Raw genomic sequence first — 16,483 nt, 5'->3', positions numbered from 1 at the left:
ATCTGAGGTCAGAATCCTCAAAGTCAGAAGAGGACAAAGTCAGCAGGCACCTGTCCTAAACTATGTCCCTCAGGACTCCTGCAGAGGATTGAGCCCTGATAAAATATTGAGAGTCTCCACAGTATCTCACTACTCTTGTACTAGAGGATACCCTCTCCCCCATATACTCACTGGTACCCAGCACCCCAGCGTCCATTACTGAGGGGCTACAATGTCACGCAGTGATGGTATTAAGTCTCAAGGCTCTTCAGGGACCACCATCCAATATACCCACCTTAAGACATAAAGGACCTAAGGAGATAAGGGATCCCAGGGTGGAGGAAGAACTTCCTTAGCCTGCTCAAGAGCCTCAACTCCAGCAGCAGGAGGATGAAGAGCATCATAAGGAGGATTTTGTGCCTGTGACCTTGTCCTCCTCTTCCCCAGATGATGCTGTGATTACAGATTCCCCTATGCACCCCAATTATACAAAGGCCTTTCAAGACTTACTCAAGAGAATGGCTGTTACTTCACATCCCCCTGGAAGAGGTCCAGGAAGCACCACACAAACTGCTAGACATTTTGCATAGATTGGACCAGAGCAGTGGTGCTCCCTATTAATGAGGCAATCCTCGAACCCCCCTGGACTCTTTGGCAGACAACCACCACAATCCCACCAGTGTCCAAGCAGGCTGAGAAGAGGTATTTAGTACCTGCAAAAGGGTCACAGTAGTTATTTTCTCACTGGCCTCCCAAATTGTTGGTAGTTTCAACAGCCACTGAGCATAGTCGACAGAGACAGGCTTAGTCAATGCTGCATGAGAAAGAAGCGAAGAGGCTTGACCTCTTTGGCAGAAAGGCTCATTCCTTGGCCTCTCTGCAATTCCAAGTCTCAAACTGCCAAGCTCTGATGGTCAAATATGATTTTACTATTTATGACAAGCTGACGAGCTTTTGGTTCTTCAAGATATTAGAGACCACTTCCAGACTCTACTTGATGAAGGAGGGCTGGTAACAAGATTGGCACTCCAGATACCTTAGTTGCAGCGGACATGGTGGAGAGATTCATGGCCACTACTGCCATGATGAGACACCCGTCATGCCCTTCTCAGGAATCCCAAAGGAAGTTCAGATGATGCTGAAACACCTCCATTTGAGTGTGACACTCTATTCAGTGCTAAGACAGATGAATCTCTCAGTTTGTTGAAAGACCCCAGAGCCACACTTTGGTTGCTGGGTATTTACAGATGTGCAGTGAAGAAGAAGTCCAGTGAGCCACAGTGCAGATGACCAACCCCACCTGCCTTTTATCACTAGTGGGAGTATGAACTACCACACAAGCAGCAGGGGACACATAGAAAGGGTGCCCAAGGTCAACTATCTTCCACCATCTAGACTGGTATTTTGACGGGACCTGCAAAAGCCAGACACTAACTGTCCCTCCAGATCTGCACAAACTCTCAGATCTTTCCCTCCCTTTGGAGGTTGACTTTCCCACTATCTGCCTGGACAGAAATCACAATGGACAGATGGGTCCTAGAGGTTGTCTCCTTGGGATACATTATTCAGTTCTCTTTCCTCCCCGACGGCCCTCCCTGTCCTCTTTCAAGCACATTCTCACAAGCACATGGACATGTCATCCAATGAAGTGAGCTGTAGCTCACGAAAGCTTATGCTCAAATAAATTTGTTAGTCTCTAAGGTGCCACAAGTCCTCCTTTTCATAAAGCACCAGCACATTCTTCTGCAGGAGGTAGAGTCGCACCTTGAACTGGAGCCAATAGAACTAATATCTCCAGCAGCAAGGAGAAAGGGATTGTCTACTCAAGGTATTTCCACATTCCCAAGAAGACTGGGGGATAGAGACCCACTCTGGACCTCAGGGAACAAACAAGTTCATTCACCACCCAAAGTTCAGAATGGTGATCCTATCATCCCCTTTTCTGGTGCTAGATCCAGACAACTGGTTCTCAGGCCCTTGGTCTCAAAGATGCCTGCATTCATACAGACATTCATCCAGCACAACGGAGATTCCTGAGATTTGTGGCCAGTCAACACCACTCCCAGGGATCTCCTCTTTGGGATCTTCATAAACCTAGAGTTTTTACCAAGGTACCTTCATTGGTAGCAGCTCACTTTCATCTGCAAGGAATGACAGTTTACCCTTACTTAGATGACTGGCTCCTGAAGGGATGATCTTACAGGGAAACACGAGAAGCAACTGCCATGCTTCTACATCTGTTTGAGAGGCTGGACCTCAGAGTGAACCTGGAGAAGTCTACCCTGGAACCCTCACAGTCGACAGAGTTTATCAGGGTCAGGCTGGATGCTGTTACAAACATACTTACCAGATGACCATTTCCTCTCCATCACCAGGCTCATACAGCAGATCTGTTTGATCCCCAGAACATCCAGAAAAATCCTGCTCATCACTGTTGGGTCATATGGCCACAAGTACTTATGTGTAAGGCTGTGTGTCTATCTCAGAGGTCACAGAAGTGACGGATTCCATGACTTTCTGTGACTTATGCAGCAGCTGATGCTGGCTCAGGCTGCAGTAGCAGTTTGGGTGAATGGGAGGGGGCTCGGGGCTGGGGCAGGGAGTTGGGGTGCATGGCGGCGGTGCTTTCCTGGGAGGAGGCTCCCCGGCTCCCACCAGGATGTTCCTGCAGCTCCTAGGCGGAGAGTCCAGGGGGGCTCTGTGCGCTGCCCGCGCCTGCAGCTGCCGCCCTCGCAGCTCCCATTGGCTGTGGTTTCCGGCCAATGGGAGCTGTAGGAGCTGGCACTTGTGGCAGAAGCAGCGTGTGGAGCCCCTCTGGGTGCCCCTTCCCCTAGGAGCTGCAGGGACATGCCGGTTGGAGCCAGGTAGGGAACCTGCCAGCCCCGCCAATCCTCCTCCTCCAGGACCAGCAGGGGTCCTGGGCCGCACGCCACCACCCATCCTCCCCCCTCTCAGCACCAGCGGGGGTTCCAGGCCACGTACTCCCAGCCTTAGTGGGGGCGCTGGGCCGTGGGCCGCCACCCGCCTCCCCTCTTCCACCCCTCCCCTGCTTCTCCCCCAGCACCTACTCTGGGAAGTTGAACAATATGTCCCTTGAGGGCATCATATGAACTCACTCAACTGGAGCTCAGGCAGGATTGGTAGCTTTCTTTAGAGACGTTCCTATTGCTGACATGTGCAGAGTAGAAACTTGGAGTTCCGTTCACACCTTTGCTAGACAATATGCACTGGTGCAAGCAGCTGCTTCTACTGCCTCTTCTGGCAGGACAGCTCTGCAATCTGCTGTGTCATAGGACTCCAAGCAGACACCTCTTTGAAACGGACACTGTTTGTAAATCATCTGAAGTGCATTACACATAGGGACAGCCACTTGAAGAAGAAGGATGGATTATTTACCTTGCAGTAACTTGAGTGCTTTGAGCTGTGCAGTGCACTACCAACACTCCTTCCCCATTGCGTGGTCTCCCCCTACTGGGCACTGATGGTGGAGAGGGAACTAAGATGGCCGTGATCTGGCAGCGTCCCTTATGCTGCACACAAGGATGCACACATGGCCCAGTGAAAAATCTCTGGTCCTGGGCCTATGCACAATCTAAATAGCACTACCCATAGGGACAACACATCACAAGAGCTCAAGTTACTACAAGGTTAGTAATCCATCCTTACTTATCAGACGTAGCCTTCTAATACAGATGGAGCACAGTTGTACTTTGTTTGGTGATACTTTGATGCAATCTCTTAATAGGGGAGGTTGCTTCATTATAATAAAATACAAATAATAAATGAAATCTAGCTATTATATAGCTGTTTTCATCCATAGATCTCGAAGTACTTTATAAAGGAGGTCAGTGTCATAGCCCCCATTTTACAGATGCGGGAAATTGAGGCACAGAGGGGGGATGTGACTTGCCCAAGGTCATCCAGGAAGTCAGTGGCAAAGCCAGGTCTCCTGAGTCCCAGTTCATTGCTCCAACCACTAGGCCACACTTTACAAGGGTGGCATCTTGTAGAGTTTTCCTTGTATTATCCTTCCTCTCATTTTTGTGTTTCAGATATCAATGAATGTGAGACTAGAAACTTCACTTGTACTACGCAGCAAACCTGTTTCAATATCCAAGGAGGATACAAATGTCTAGACCCAGTAAAGTGTGAGGATCCTTATATCCAGATCAATGACAAGTGAGTAACAGACCCATAGAAGTGGAAGGGCAGTAAATCTGCTTGAGGCAAATAAATTGCACTTCTGCAACATGACAGCAAAGTACATCTAAAGTGCTATACAGACATTAGGGTTGCATTTACTATTAGCAAGCTTTATAAAAATGATAAATTGCAATTACCTGCCAAGTCATCAGGTGGCAGGAGATTCAGTTGTGTGGGAAGTTAAGCTGGAAAATCCCTCACCAAAATGAGTGCAGCAGAGAAGACCATAATGGTTGTAATGCAAGAAAAGAAAGTTAGTTACTCCATTGCCACCTTCCTTTAATCATACTTGATCAAACCTAATCTATTTGTTAATAATAGTACTTCCTTACCTACCTAATCCTGGGGTTTGTGAGGATTCACTAGTTAATGTTTGTACACTGCTTTGAAAGCATAACACACTGAACTAGAGAGGAGTGGCAGCTCTGCTAGAGTTAAGATTGAGTCCCTTACTGTTTAAAAGATGACTCATCTAAGAGTTGTAAAATCCACCTGCTGACTGACATTGTCTTGAAATTTGCTTTGCCTCCTGGGGGTCCTAGGTACTGTTAGTGGTCCACATGTGGGGTCCTTTGAGCCCGGTGTTCCCAAGATACAATCCCCCTGCTAAAAATCCCCAGCATCTTACAAAATCACATGGTTCTTCTAACTTTTTTTGCACACGCTTGGGAGTCAAATTATGGCTGAAATTCTCCCCAGTTTTATCTCAGTCACTTGGGATTTATTTCAATTGGCGTATGGCACCTGCTGCCCCCTTGGGAAGTTACTCAATATTAAGCTTAAATCTCCAGATGGTATGTCAGTAGCTGAAGCCAAAGAGAACAAAAGACGTGCAACAAGACTAGGGCTCTGTTAACATCCAAAGGGTTGCCAGCCAATCTATTATCACCAGTTATAGTAACTGGGTGGCTCAAGGTGACATACTCCGGTCACAACCTGCGCAACACCGATGCATTGAGAATCTGAGCACTTTCAGCAAATGTGGCTTGTACAAGTTTCTTGTTCTCTGCCTGCATTCTGCAGGGGTTGCTTTTGGAAGTTTTGCCCCAAGGTCAAAATTCTGGTTTTAAGAGCCGTATTTTAAAGTGCTCTAAAATCTATATGCAGACTCTGAGTTTACTTTAGAAGTACTGTCAAGGAAATTAGCATTACTTCAATAGAGGGAACATGAGAGATTCTAGGAAGCAGTTAGGGTAATGTCATCAGCCTGAACAATGGGATTAAGTGTGATCAAAGGAAAGCAAGTTGCTGGATCTTTTAATGTTCACAGAGTTTCAGGCCAGCAGGGACCATTAGAACATAACATTGATAACAAAATTTACCTTTATTGGCCGTCAGTGCAAGAGTTTGCTCAAGTTTGGACCATCCATGGGGTGTTCATGGATTACGATTGGTGTGTCTAGTAAAGAGAGGGGGCTATTTAGATCATCATTGTGGACTGTCTGATTTAACTAGAGCTGTGCCTGAACCAAAACTCCAGACTCAGGCTTAGGAAGAATTGGGCTTTGTGGCTCTGGCCAGTCTTTAGATTTATTCTTTGACTGTATTTAATCTATGGCCTCTACTCAAAAGGTGTTGGACACACAGCCTGTCAAAAAAAAGTAATGTAATTATTTATATAGTGCCACTGATGTTCATGAAAAGAAAAGGAGTACTTGAGGCACCTTAGAGACTAACAAATTTATTTGAGCATAAGCTTTCGTGAGCTACAGCTCATGCTCAAATAAATTTGTTAGTCTCTAAGGTGCCACAAGTGCTCCTTTTCTTTTTGCGAATACAGACTACTAACATGGCTGCTACTCTGAAAACTGATGTTCATAGTTCTGCACCATGAGCTGGGCCAATAATTAACAGGTCCCTACCCTGAAGAGTTTATAGGCTAAATTCCTACCAGGACAATCGTGCAATGGGAGGCCATAGCTGCAGAGCTGCCAGAAAAGAAAGTCCAAATTTTTGAGCGATCAAAGGAGACAAAAGTTGCAGTATGAAGAGCAGCTTTGGCAGAGCCCGGAGAGCAGGAGGAAGATGAAGGCAGAGATATAGGCAGGATGGGGGTGGAGCTCTGAATGCAAGCAAAGGAAATGAAAATTGCATTGCTTCTTTAAGCTAGTTAAGTTTTGTACTCCATTATTTTTTGCTTTCATAGCAACATGTAGTGAATTAGATGTTGCAGAATTTGCTCAACACTGATGATAATTCTGTCCACATTAGTCGCTGCATGTGTCCAGCTGAAAACCCCGGTTGCAGAGATCAACCATTCACCATTCTATATAGAGACATGGATGTGGTGTCAGGACGGTCCGTGCCTTCTGACATCTTCCAAATGCAAGCAACAACTCGCTACCCTGGTGCCTATTACATCTTCCAAATCAAATCAGGGAACGAGGGCAGAGAATTCTACATGCGGGTGAGTAAGTCTGTATAGAGTCCTACCAGTATCTTATAGTTTGACAGCTGTACTATGTTTTTAATGTATACTATTTAAAATTTCAGCGCAAGATCTCTCATAGGGGCAGATGTGTGTCTGTCATACTACATCCATAGCCATGCAGTGTAATGTACTGGTCCATAATCACAGCGGGCTGCTCAAACCCAGAAAGGCTGTGGATGCTGGTTCTGCAGAAAGGTGACGTATCCTAGGGAAAGATACTCGATAATGGCAGTGTAGGAAATTCACCAGACTGGCCCAGCATGCCCCACTTGTGCTATTCCATACATGGCAATAGGGCGCAGTGAGATCTGTGATCTCACATCTTGAAATAGCTGAGGAGGGAGGCTGGTTTAAAATGTTGTCAGTTTCTTTTTTTAACTGAAAAACTGAGTTTTCTATTAAAAGAAAGTTTTTGCAGAGAGTGTCTGTTTTCTTCAAGACTTCTCGATTTTTTCATCAGAAAACTGAAAATCCAAAACTCAAAATGTTCAGTCAAAACACAAACGTTTTTGGCTAAAAACTGAAAAAAATTCAGTTTGCAGGGTTTTGGATTTTCAATAAAAAGTACAAATTTCCCACAAAATTTGTAGCTGACCTCTCTCTCTCTCCCCCACCCCTCCCTTTCCATTGGATAAGTATTGGACAGCTGACATTCTTAGAACAAGGAGCATCATGCTTGGTGGGACTCAGAAGCTTGGGTAGTAACCACAAGCAGAATCTGTCCCTGATAATCAAACAAGTGCCATTCATTGGAATACATGTAATAACACTTTCAGCACATCATAGGAAATAATATTAGAACAGATTCTGGCATTTCCCAATTCACATTCTTCATGGTAGCGTCGGATTCCGAACTTTAAAATGGCATCAGCTTTGTCTTAAGGTTCCAGGCAGTTCCAGAGATAATCATTTCCATCCTGTTAGCAGCATTTTGCTGTTGCAAAGTTGTATTGTTCCAGATTTTTTCACCTATCTGGGCTGATCAGTCAGTTGTCTGGGGTTCACGGACAAATCCCATTGTTCATATCTGATTCCTGTCTTTCATTTATCCCAGAAAGTACCCAAGGCCTTTCTTTTATTGGACATGTTGCACTTTTCCTTTAACTGGTAACAGAATATTCCCAGAGTGTCTAGGTTATAACCAGCAGGTGGTGCCTGTTCCTTTGTTTTGAAAAAAATAAAATAAAAACGAGAGGTTGCAGATGTGGGGGATGAGGGTGGGCAGGCAGATATTGCTGTAGTGTTAAAGGTGCCATCAGTCAGGTGGGTTGTTAAACTTAAGACCATGCTGCCCATCTCTGGTGAGCTATCCCACTGTCAGCTCAAATTTTTGTGGTACTTTTTCAAAACCTTGCAGGAGCTAACCCAAGCACTCTGGCTAGCATTATGTCTCTCAGTAAAACAGGTCCCAGGCTGTGTGTGTGATGTTCTGCTGAATGGTGATTTGCTGCTCAATTTACCAACACAGGACCAGATTTTCAAGTGCTGAGAACCAACCATTCTGGCTAGATTATCAAGCATTCAGCCCCCATTTAGGTACCTAAATGAGAGTCAGATTTTCAGAAGTGCTTGAGGGATGAATTTATTATGAGTGCTGAGCACATCTGAAAATCTGATTCACAATCCTAGCATTGCTTTCACCTTAGTGTATAATACATTTAAAGGAGTCTCTCAGAAGGGTCCAATTTTGCAACACATACTTATGCAAATGAAAAACCAATCCTGTTTCCATTGAAACCGGAAAAATATTCATGAACAGTTTTCTAGACATATGAAGTTTTTGTAATATATTCTTTTTAAATAAAGTCTAAATATTGGTACTTAAAACCACTCCACAGTGTCTCTTTAAATGGATAAATTTTCTCTGCATCAAACCAAAATGAACTTCAAGAAGCTTAAGAATTAACGGAAACAGGAAAAGAATACCTGACCCTACATGTCAGCACCTCTTGAATCCATGTTCTTGCTTTTTCCTCCAGATAATAACAATAGATTTATATGTACAATAACAACTTTCATCTGCAAGGATCCCCAAATGCTTTACAAACTGATAAAACTGTACAAAGTGACACTTCCTATGCCATTGAAATGCAGTCACCTCTGGGGTGAAGTGCAGTAGCTCTCAACAGTGCATGTAAATACACAACAATTCAGAACAGGAAATGCAAAGCGCCTTTTCTAATTGAAAGTGGACTGGAGGAGATATTTAGGCAGGCAGAATGTAATTGTCTGCTTAAGAATTTACGGTGAGTGACATGGGTCTTTAATTACCTCTGTTTTATACATCAGTCAAAATACAGCAACCACAGCAGCACAGTGTCCTCTACCACTATGCTAGAGCATTGCTTCAGTAACGACAGGGTATGTCTACACAGCAAATGAAGGGTGTTTAAAGCTAGTGTAAATCTAGCTAACTTGTAATTATGAGAGAAGAGACAAGGCAACACAGGCTTCATCACAGGTTAGCAACCCAAATATGTACCCACAGTCCCCAGTGGGCTTGTACATGGGCTTGTACTAGCCCCACTGAAGCCCAGGCTGCCACATCTTTACTACTATTGTTACCCATATAAGCTAAATTAAAGTTAGCACAGTTATGCCAATCCGCACTATGATCACACCTCCATTGCTGTGTACGTACCTTTAGAGAAAACAGTGAGACCTATTGAATCACCAGTACCTGGGTTTCCTCTGGAGGTGTCCCACCCATGTACTCACTAAGTCAATGAGGTACAATGTATAGGACACTAAACTAGGGGTCAGGAAACCTGGCTTTAATTCTCAGCTGTACCATTGACTTGCTGCCTGACCTTTGTTCACTTAACTACTCTGTGCCCAAATCTTTTCATCTGTCAAAGAGGAATAATGTCATTTGCCCATCTCAGCAAAATGGATGGAAGGGCTAAGCAAGCATCATTTTGAGATGTTAGACACTCAAACATTAAGTGATATACTCTAAGATCATAAACTTCATGTGTCATCTTTGGAAATCTCACCTGCTTCTCTCTCTGTTTTCCACACAGCAAACGGGACCCATCAGTGCTACTCTAGTGATGACCCGTCCTGTGAAAGGGCCACGTACCATTCAATTGGACTTGGAAATGATCACAGTCAACACTGTCATCAACTTCAGAGGGAGCTCTGTCATCCGGCTGAGGATATACGTATCACAGTACCCGTTCTAAACCTTCAGTACATTCCCTTTAAACGTTAAAAGCAACAACAAAAAGACATTAGCCCCTTTCTGCAGATCTTTTTCCTCAGAAAAATATAGCAGCTCAAAACCTAACCAGTGTTACCACAGCCCCAACAGCCTATGCCATCTGATGAGAGAAGCCTCTTCATATACAGTCCTTTCCAGGATGCAGACATCTGAACATGTATTGTCATCAGATCCCGTATGATTTTATATGTGATTATATGTTTTAAGAACCATTTTTGTTGTTGTTGATTTTAAAAACTTTTCTAGGGTGTGATTTCATGCTCCAAAAACTGTGAACCTCCCCACCTCTGTAACTGCAATACTGCTTAGCAAAGGCACCAAACAAACTGAGGAAAAAGCTGGCTTTTGCTATTTTGCTTTTTTCATTTTAAAAGGAAGGCAAACAAACAAAAAATTCACCTGTCCAAAAGTGGAATCTGAGAAGCGCTAACTACCATTGCCAGTTGTTTCTGAAATTGTCTGTCTCAGTTGTCCCTACATTTGTCTTAGTTCCATCTGTCCTTTTTGATCACATTTTTTAGTTGAGTCATTGTAAGTTCTTTCTAAAATACATGTTGTGCTATGCTTGCTGGATCTATAAGCCCTCCTTTTTAACAAAGTGTCACCTGCGTGGGTTCCTCACTGTATTAAATATTTCTACATAATTGAGTTCAAAGAGATCTATCACTGGATTGTGTATTTTAAAATAATTAGGGCCTGATCCTTATTTTCACCAAGGCCCTACCCTTTATACTACCAAGGCAGCACAAGCATAAATTTATGCTGCCAGAACAGTATAAAGGGGCCTTGGCATAACTGAGAATCAGGTCCTGAGTGTTCAACTGCTTTGCACACTTTAATGATTGTGCATAATTAGCGAAGATTTGAAGTGCTTGTGCTAGTTCTGTGGTTATGGCCAAAGCTAATTTCCCATTGTAACCCCAATATTCAATTTTGCCAAACCCAATTTCCTCCAAAAGAAAATAATCCCCCTGAAATTACCTATGCCAAAGCTTTTCCCAGAATAGAATTTTTCTGAAAAGTTTTGGGGAAAAAAATAGAAAATGAATTTTTAAAGTTGTGTGGCCCAGTTGAAATCAAGGGGAGTTTTGCCATTGACTTTAATGGGCCAGGATTTCACCCTGATGTGTTTTTTGTAAGTTTCTCTCTTGTTGACTATTTGCAATGTTTCCAGGTTTTTTCCTCTCCATTGGCTAATCTTACCTCCCAATGGGCTTGGCCAACAAAGGCTAAATTGTGCAGGCCTGTCTGAGGACAAGTGACCCAGTGTTTCTCAGAGGGCTAATAGGGGGTATAAAAAGATCTATAATGTGAAAGAGCTCAGAATGAGGTGTTTGTACTCCCACGTTATGGTAGTCTGGGAAGCAATATACTAGAGCTTCATTAGTGTAGTGATGTAAAGAGGAGGACTGCAGGCTCAGGAAGCTCTCAGGCATGGATTGCATGAAGGAATGGAGAAACTGACTATCTTGCTTATAATAGGCTTTGCAAATTCAGGACTGGTTTTTATTTCCCCCAGCAGAAGTACCCTTTGTTTACCAGGTTGCTCTTTATTTTTAATCAGCCTGAAGAAAGCCCCGGTACATTGGACCAGAGCAGAGAAATGCTCTGCACAGAGCAGAGTGTGCCTTAAAGTAGCAGGACACTGTATTTTGTTTCTTTTATTATTTTATCTTTTCCTGTTACCTCAGCTGCAGTGTGGGATGCATTGGGACAGAACTGTTTTCATGTGTCTACAGACCATCATATACAATCCTTTATATGATTATATAACAACCCTGCTGATTTCTGCCAGGCTGTGCTGAGCCAGAAAGAAAAGATGGGAGGTCAGGGAGACACGTGGTCAGGCAGCCATCCTGGAGGAGCTAGGGAAGGAATATAGAGAGAAGTATCAACAGGGACTGAGGCTCAAAAGGGGTCCAAGCATCATATTCTTCAGGCTTGGAAGAAAGGGGAGGGCAGGTGATGGGAGGCATATGGTTGGGAGGGCAGGATAGAGTAGCACTGACAGGTGACAGGGGAAGGTAAAAAGTGAGAAACAAGGGATCTGGGAGCAGGACAGGGAAAGGCAAAGTCTTGCATTAAAGACGTTAAACTCTTAATGCTGTCTGTTATGAAACTTTAATGCTTATAGTTTTCTATGTAGCAAAAACCCTCTCTTCTCTTTCTCCCTCCACTAATCCCTTAGCCCCTGAAGGAATCCTGCTCTGTCCACCCCCAATATCACCCACTGGAAAGAAACCCCACTTTGTTGGTCCTTATATAATCTCTTGGAGCAGGTCTCTTCTTCTGGGCCAGCCTGTGCGAACTTAATCTAGCCTTTGGAATTCATTAAAGCACAAGAAAACACCAGAGGAATTCCATAACAAAACATTTGTTGAAAGAGACGTAAGGTTGAAAGCGTGATTCAGCAGAGCCCAGGAATGCCCATAAAACAATATCACACTTTCAACACAAACACTTTGTGCCTAAAAAAACCTGAAAATGTCTGGAAGCCTTGAAAATCAGCCACTTCCCCTCTGCCATAAAGTCTTCTATCACTTGCTATCAACCTGGCCAACCTGAACCTTGCCAAACTATATACCAACTTCAAAATAACAAATTACTAAGGATTACAACATCTAATGCCCCCACATTTTCTATTCAAAGGATCCATTTCCAATATACTAGTACACAAGCATAGGTTATAGCAGTTCTCACAAATAAGGACTACACATGTTAGTTTTCACATAATATAGATTCAGATAGTTAAAAATGCAAACTTTCAAGCTCTGCAAACCTTTACATAACCCTGTGTCGCAAGATAACGAGGCCCTGTCAGCAGAGCAGGTGTGTCCGGTTGAGATAATTAAATGGGATAGAGCTACACCTGTGGCTATAAAAGACTGTCAGAGGGCAGGGAGAGGAGGCATGACAGGCTATGCCTGGAATGAGGAACTGTAGAGGAGTGGTGCTAATGTCTCTGGTAGATCCTTAGAGCAAGGGGCCAGGTACTCAGGAAGGTTATCCTGGAGTTGCTTTTCCAGAAGAGCACCAGAGCTAGCTGAATGAGGACTGGTGGAGCAGGGAGCTGGATGGAGTAGTAGGAAGCAGTATTACTAAAGACACCTGGGATGGGGGGCTGTGAAACCATAGGACAGTGGGAGGACCTTCTTGTTTGCTTCAGTTTGAACAGTAAACTGGGCCTAAAGCAAGTGCGGGCATCGCTATGAGTGCTTGTTACACTGGGGAGAAGCCCTGCTCTGCCACCCCCTCCAGCTCCAAACTTTCTATAACACCAGCCAGAGCCATAATTCTAGTCTTAGTCATACAATTAGTCTCCTAGTCCCCCGCTGCGTCATGCTGAACTCTGACATGGTCTCTATTTGCTGTGCATTTAATAAACAATAGATCTAATCAACAGTATAGAGCTGGCAGCACACATGGTCTAGTGAATATGGCACTAGACTGGAAGTCAGGAGACCCGTGGTCTGTTTCTGGCTCTGCCACTCACCTGCTGTGTGACCTTGGGAAAGTCACTTTGCATCTCTTTCCCCTTCCACCCTGTGACTGTCTTGTCTCTTTAGACTGTAAATTCTTTGGAGCAGAGAGTCTCTCTTGCTATGTGTTTGTAGTATCTAACATAATCTCTGTAGGGGCCTTTAGGGGTATGGCTACACTGCAATTAAAGATCCATGGGTGACCCATGCAGCTGGCTTGGGCTAAGGGGCTGTTCAACTGTGGTGTAGATATTCAGGATCTCGAACCCTGCGGGGTGGGAGGACCCCAGAGTTTGGGCTACAACCTGAGCCAGAACGTCTGCACTGCAATTAAATAGCCCGAGCTCCATGAGCCTGAGTCAGCTGGAACGAGCCAGCCACAGGTGTCTAATCGGAGTGTAGACATACCCTGAAAATACTGTAATACAAATAAATAATAGTAATCTTCACTACAGAACAAACCAAGCAGGGAATCTATTCCCACAAATGGATACAGGGAGTGATGCAAGCCAGGTAGGATGACAAATGAAGATTGTGCCATAGAATCATAGAATATCAGGGTTGGAAGGGACCTCAGGAGGTTATCTAGTCCAACCCCCTGCTTAAAGCAGGACCAATCCCCAATTTTTGCTCCAGATCCCAAATGGCCCCCTCAAGGATTGAACTCACAACCCTGGGTTTAGCAGGCCAATGCTCAAACCACTGAGCTATTCCCCCCCCCGCCCCAATGAGTGGTGAAGGATGATATGGTAGTGGGGAACTGACTGGCTCCTCTAATTGTTTATTTTCAGACTGTTCAACTTGGGGATCTTCTTAGGGGTATACTTTTTATGCAGCAAATGGGATGTTATTTTCTATTAACTGACCTCCACTGAAACATACTTTCAACCTGAACCCTTTTTCTTTTTTTTTAAATGAGGGTTTGTTTGGGCATAGTTCCTATTCTGCTTCCTGCTGTAGAATCATAGGATTGGAAGAGACCTTGAGAGGTCATGAAGTCCAGTCCCTGAACTCATGGCAGGACTAAGTATTTCTAGACCATCCCCCTACAAGGGGATGAATACACAATCACAGGCCAGGCTTCCATTCATGGATTTTTAACTGAATAAAATTGACACTGATCTACTTATCAGTCCTCTAACATAGATTAAACCAAATTCTCAGGGTTTGTCTACACAGCAAGTTACTGCACAGTAAGCCAGAGTGTAATTCTGTAGTAAAACAGCTTGCTGCACAGTAACATCCTGTGTGGACGTTGATCTGAAATTCCTGGAGTGTGGCTTGATGTGCTACTACTTCAAAGTATAGTCAGCCAAGCCATACTCCAGGACTTTCAAGTGTGCTGTAGCAATGTCCATGCAGGATGTTACTACGTAAGCTGGTGGGCTGTAGATTCACACCCTGGTTTGTCACACAGTAACTTGTCCCTAGAGGGCCTGAACACCCAAGGTTGAGAAGAGTTGAGATTTCAGCATCTCTCAGGACTTAGCTCATGCATAAGTCAGGATTGTTAGTTCTCAACATGGGAGTCTACATTCCACTTTAGCCTTCTCTGGCCCTCTCTTGAAAGATTTGTCCCTCTGTTCAGATGTAGTCCTGGGTCCTGCTCCCAAGCCTAGCTTGGGTTTCACTTTACCTTTCATTATATCTTAGGCGCATCATTAGCATCAGCGCAATCAATAAATCCAGTCTTCTCTAGCTAAAAATAGACGGAACAGTATCACTGTTCAATGGTTCCCAAATCTAGTCTGTCTCTAGGATTTCCTGTTGCACTTGTCTCTGTAGTATCTATCAGTGTTAAAAACTTGCTGAAAGAAATTCACAGCTCAGCAACATGGAAAAGAAATGAATCTTGCTTGTATGTTGTTTAATTCTGCCTCATGATTCATTCTTGCTACAGTTAAGTGCAGAATGTTGTACAAAGGCGAATAAGTATGTCTACTGCATGGGCAGATCCTCAGCTAGTATAAATTGGCATAGCTCCATTGACTTCAATAGAGCTATGACAAATTACACCAACGGAGGATCTTCCTGTAATTTGTGTGTGTGTGTGTGTGTGTGCGCGTGTGTTTGTGTGTGTGTGTGTCTCTCTCTCTCTCTCTCTCCACATTTCTGCATGAATTGAGGAAGAATTTACAATAGCTAAAATTGGATATGATATGGTGTGTATATATACATTTGGAAATAGCCATAACTAAAGAGTGCAAGGTGAAGAGAGATGACTGAGCAGTGTTTGATCATCCCAAATGGGTACACATAAATAGCTTGATTACTCCACATGTAGCTGCTGTATATTGTGAGTCAAATTGTGGCTTGCTCTGCACAGAACCATGTGCCATCAAACCTATGGCCAGCTGTAGGAGCTTGGGGCAGATACTGGCTAGCCCTAACTTGGGCCCCTCTGCAATATCACAGGTCATTATGACGTGGTACACAGGGGTCCTGGAGAGTTTATGCTTGGATACTCTGCCCTCCTGCTGGGGCTGAGTGGGGTAGCAGGGTGGAGGTAGGGGCTTGGCCATCTCACCCTCTCCATAGGGAGTTTGCTCTGCAGCCTGAGTGACCTACCCCCAGCGACAGCCCACCGTAGGCACCCCTGACCCAGTGTTTATACGTGGATACCCCTAATCCAGCAATTGCTTCTCTTCTCACCTCATCCCTATGTAAATTATTCCTACTTTTTGTATGAATAGGCTGCACTATGGGTCTTGACCAGAATACTCATAGACCCAAAGGCCAGAAGTGGCCATTGACATCATCTAGTCTGATCTCTTGTATAACAAAGGCCAGAGGACTCCCCCAAAATAATTCCTACTGCAGATCTTTTAGAAAACATCCAATCTAGATTTTAAAATTGCCAGTGATGGAGAATCCATCATAATCCATGGTAAATTGTTCTAGTGGATAATTGCCTTCACTGTTAAAAACGTACGCCTTATTTCCTTCTGAATTTGTATAACTTCAGGTTCCAGCATCGGAATGTGTTATACCTTTCTCTGATAGATTGAAAAGACCACTATCGAATATTTGTTTCCCATGTAGGTACTTTGATTTGATCAGTCTTTATCTTCTCTTTGTTAAGCTAAATAGATAGATTGAAATTGTTCAATCACTATAAGATATGTTCTCTAATCCCTTAATCATTCTTATGGTTCTTCTCTGAACCCC

At 43.9% G+C, this 16,483-nt stretch overlaps 1 protein-coding gene across 1 annotated transcript in view; it reads left to right on the top strand.

The window, feature by feature from the left end:
* FBLN5 (fibulin 5) overlaps positions 1-10,728 on the top strand; it is a 61,425-nt gene extending 50,697 nt beyond the window's left edge. Inside the window, exons 9-11 of the mRNA XM_074957144.1 lie at positions 4,032-4,158; positions 6,394-6,589; positions 9,637-10,728. Coding sequence (XP_074813245.1) covers positions 4,032-4,158; positions 6,394-6,589; positions 9,637-9,798 — 485 coding nt within the window. The 3' untranslated portion in view covers positions 9,799-10,728. The remainder of the gene's footprint in view (positions 1-4,031; positions 4,159-6,393; positions 6,590-9,636) is intronic.
* The last annotated feature ends 5,755 nt before the right edge of the window (positions 10,729-16,483 follow it).

Source organism: Natator depressus, chromosome 6 (assembly GCF_965152275.1).
Source record: "Natator depressus isolate rNatDep1 chromosome 6, rNatDep2.hap1, whole genome shotgun sequence".
Taxonomy (NCBI): domain Eukaryota; kingdom Metazoa; phylum Chordata; order Testudines; family Cheloniidae; genus Natator; species Natator depressus.
Note: the sequence above shows the minus strand (reverse complement) of the source record. Positions and strands in the feature narration are given on the sequence as shown.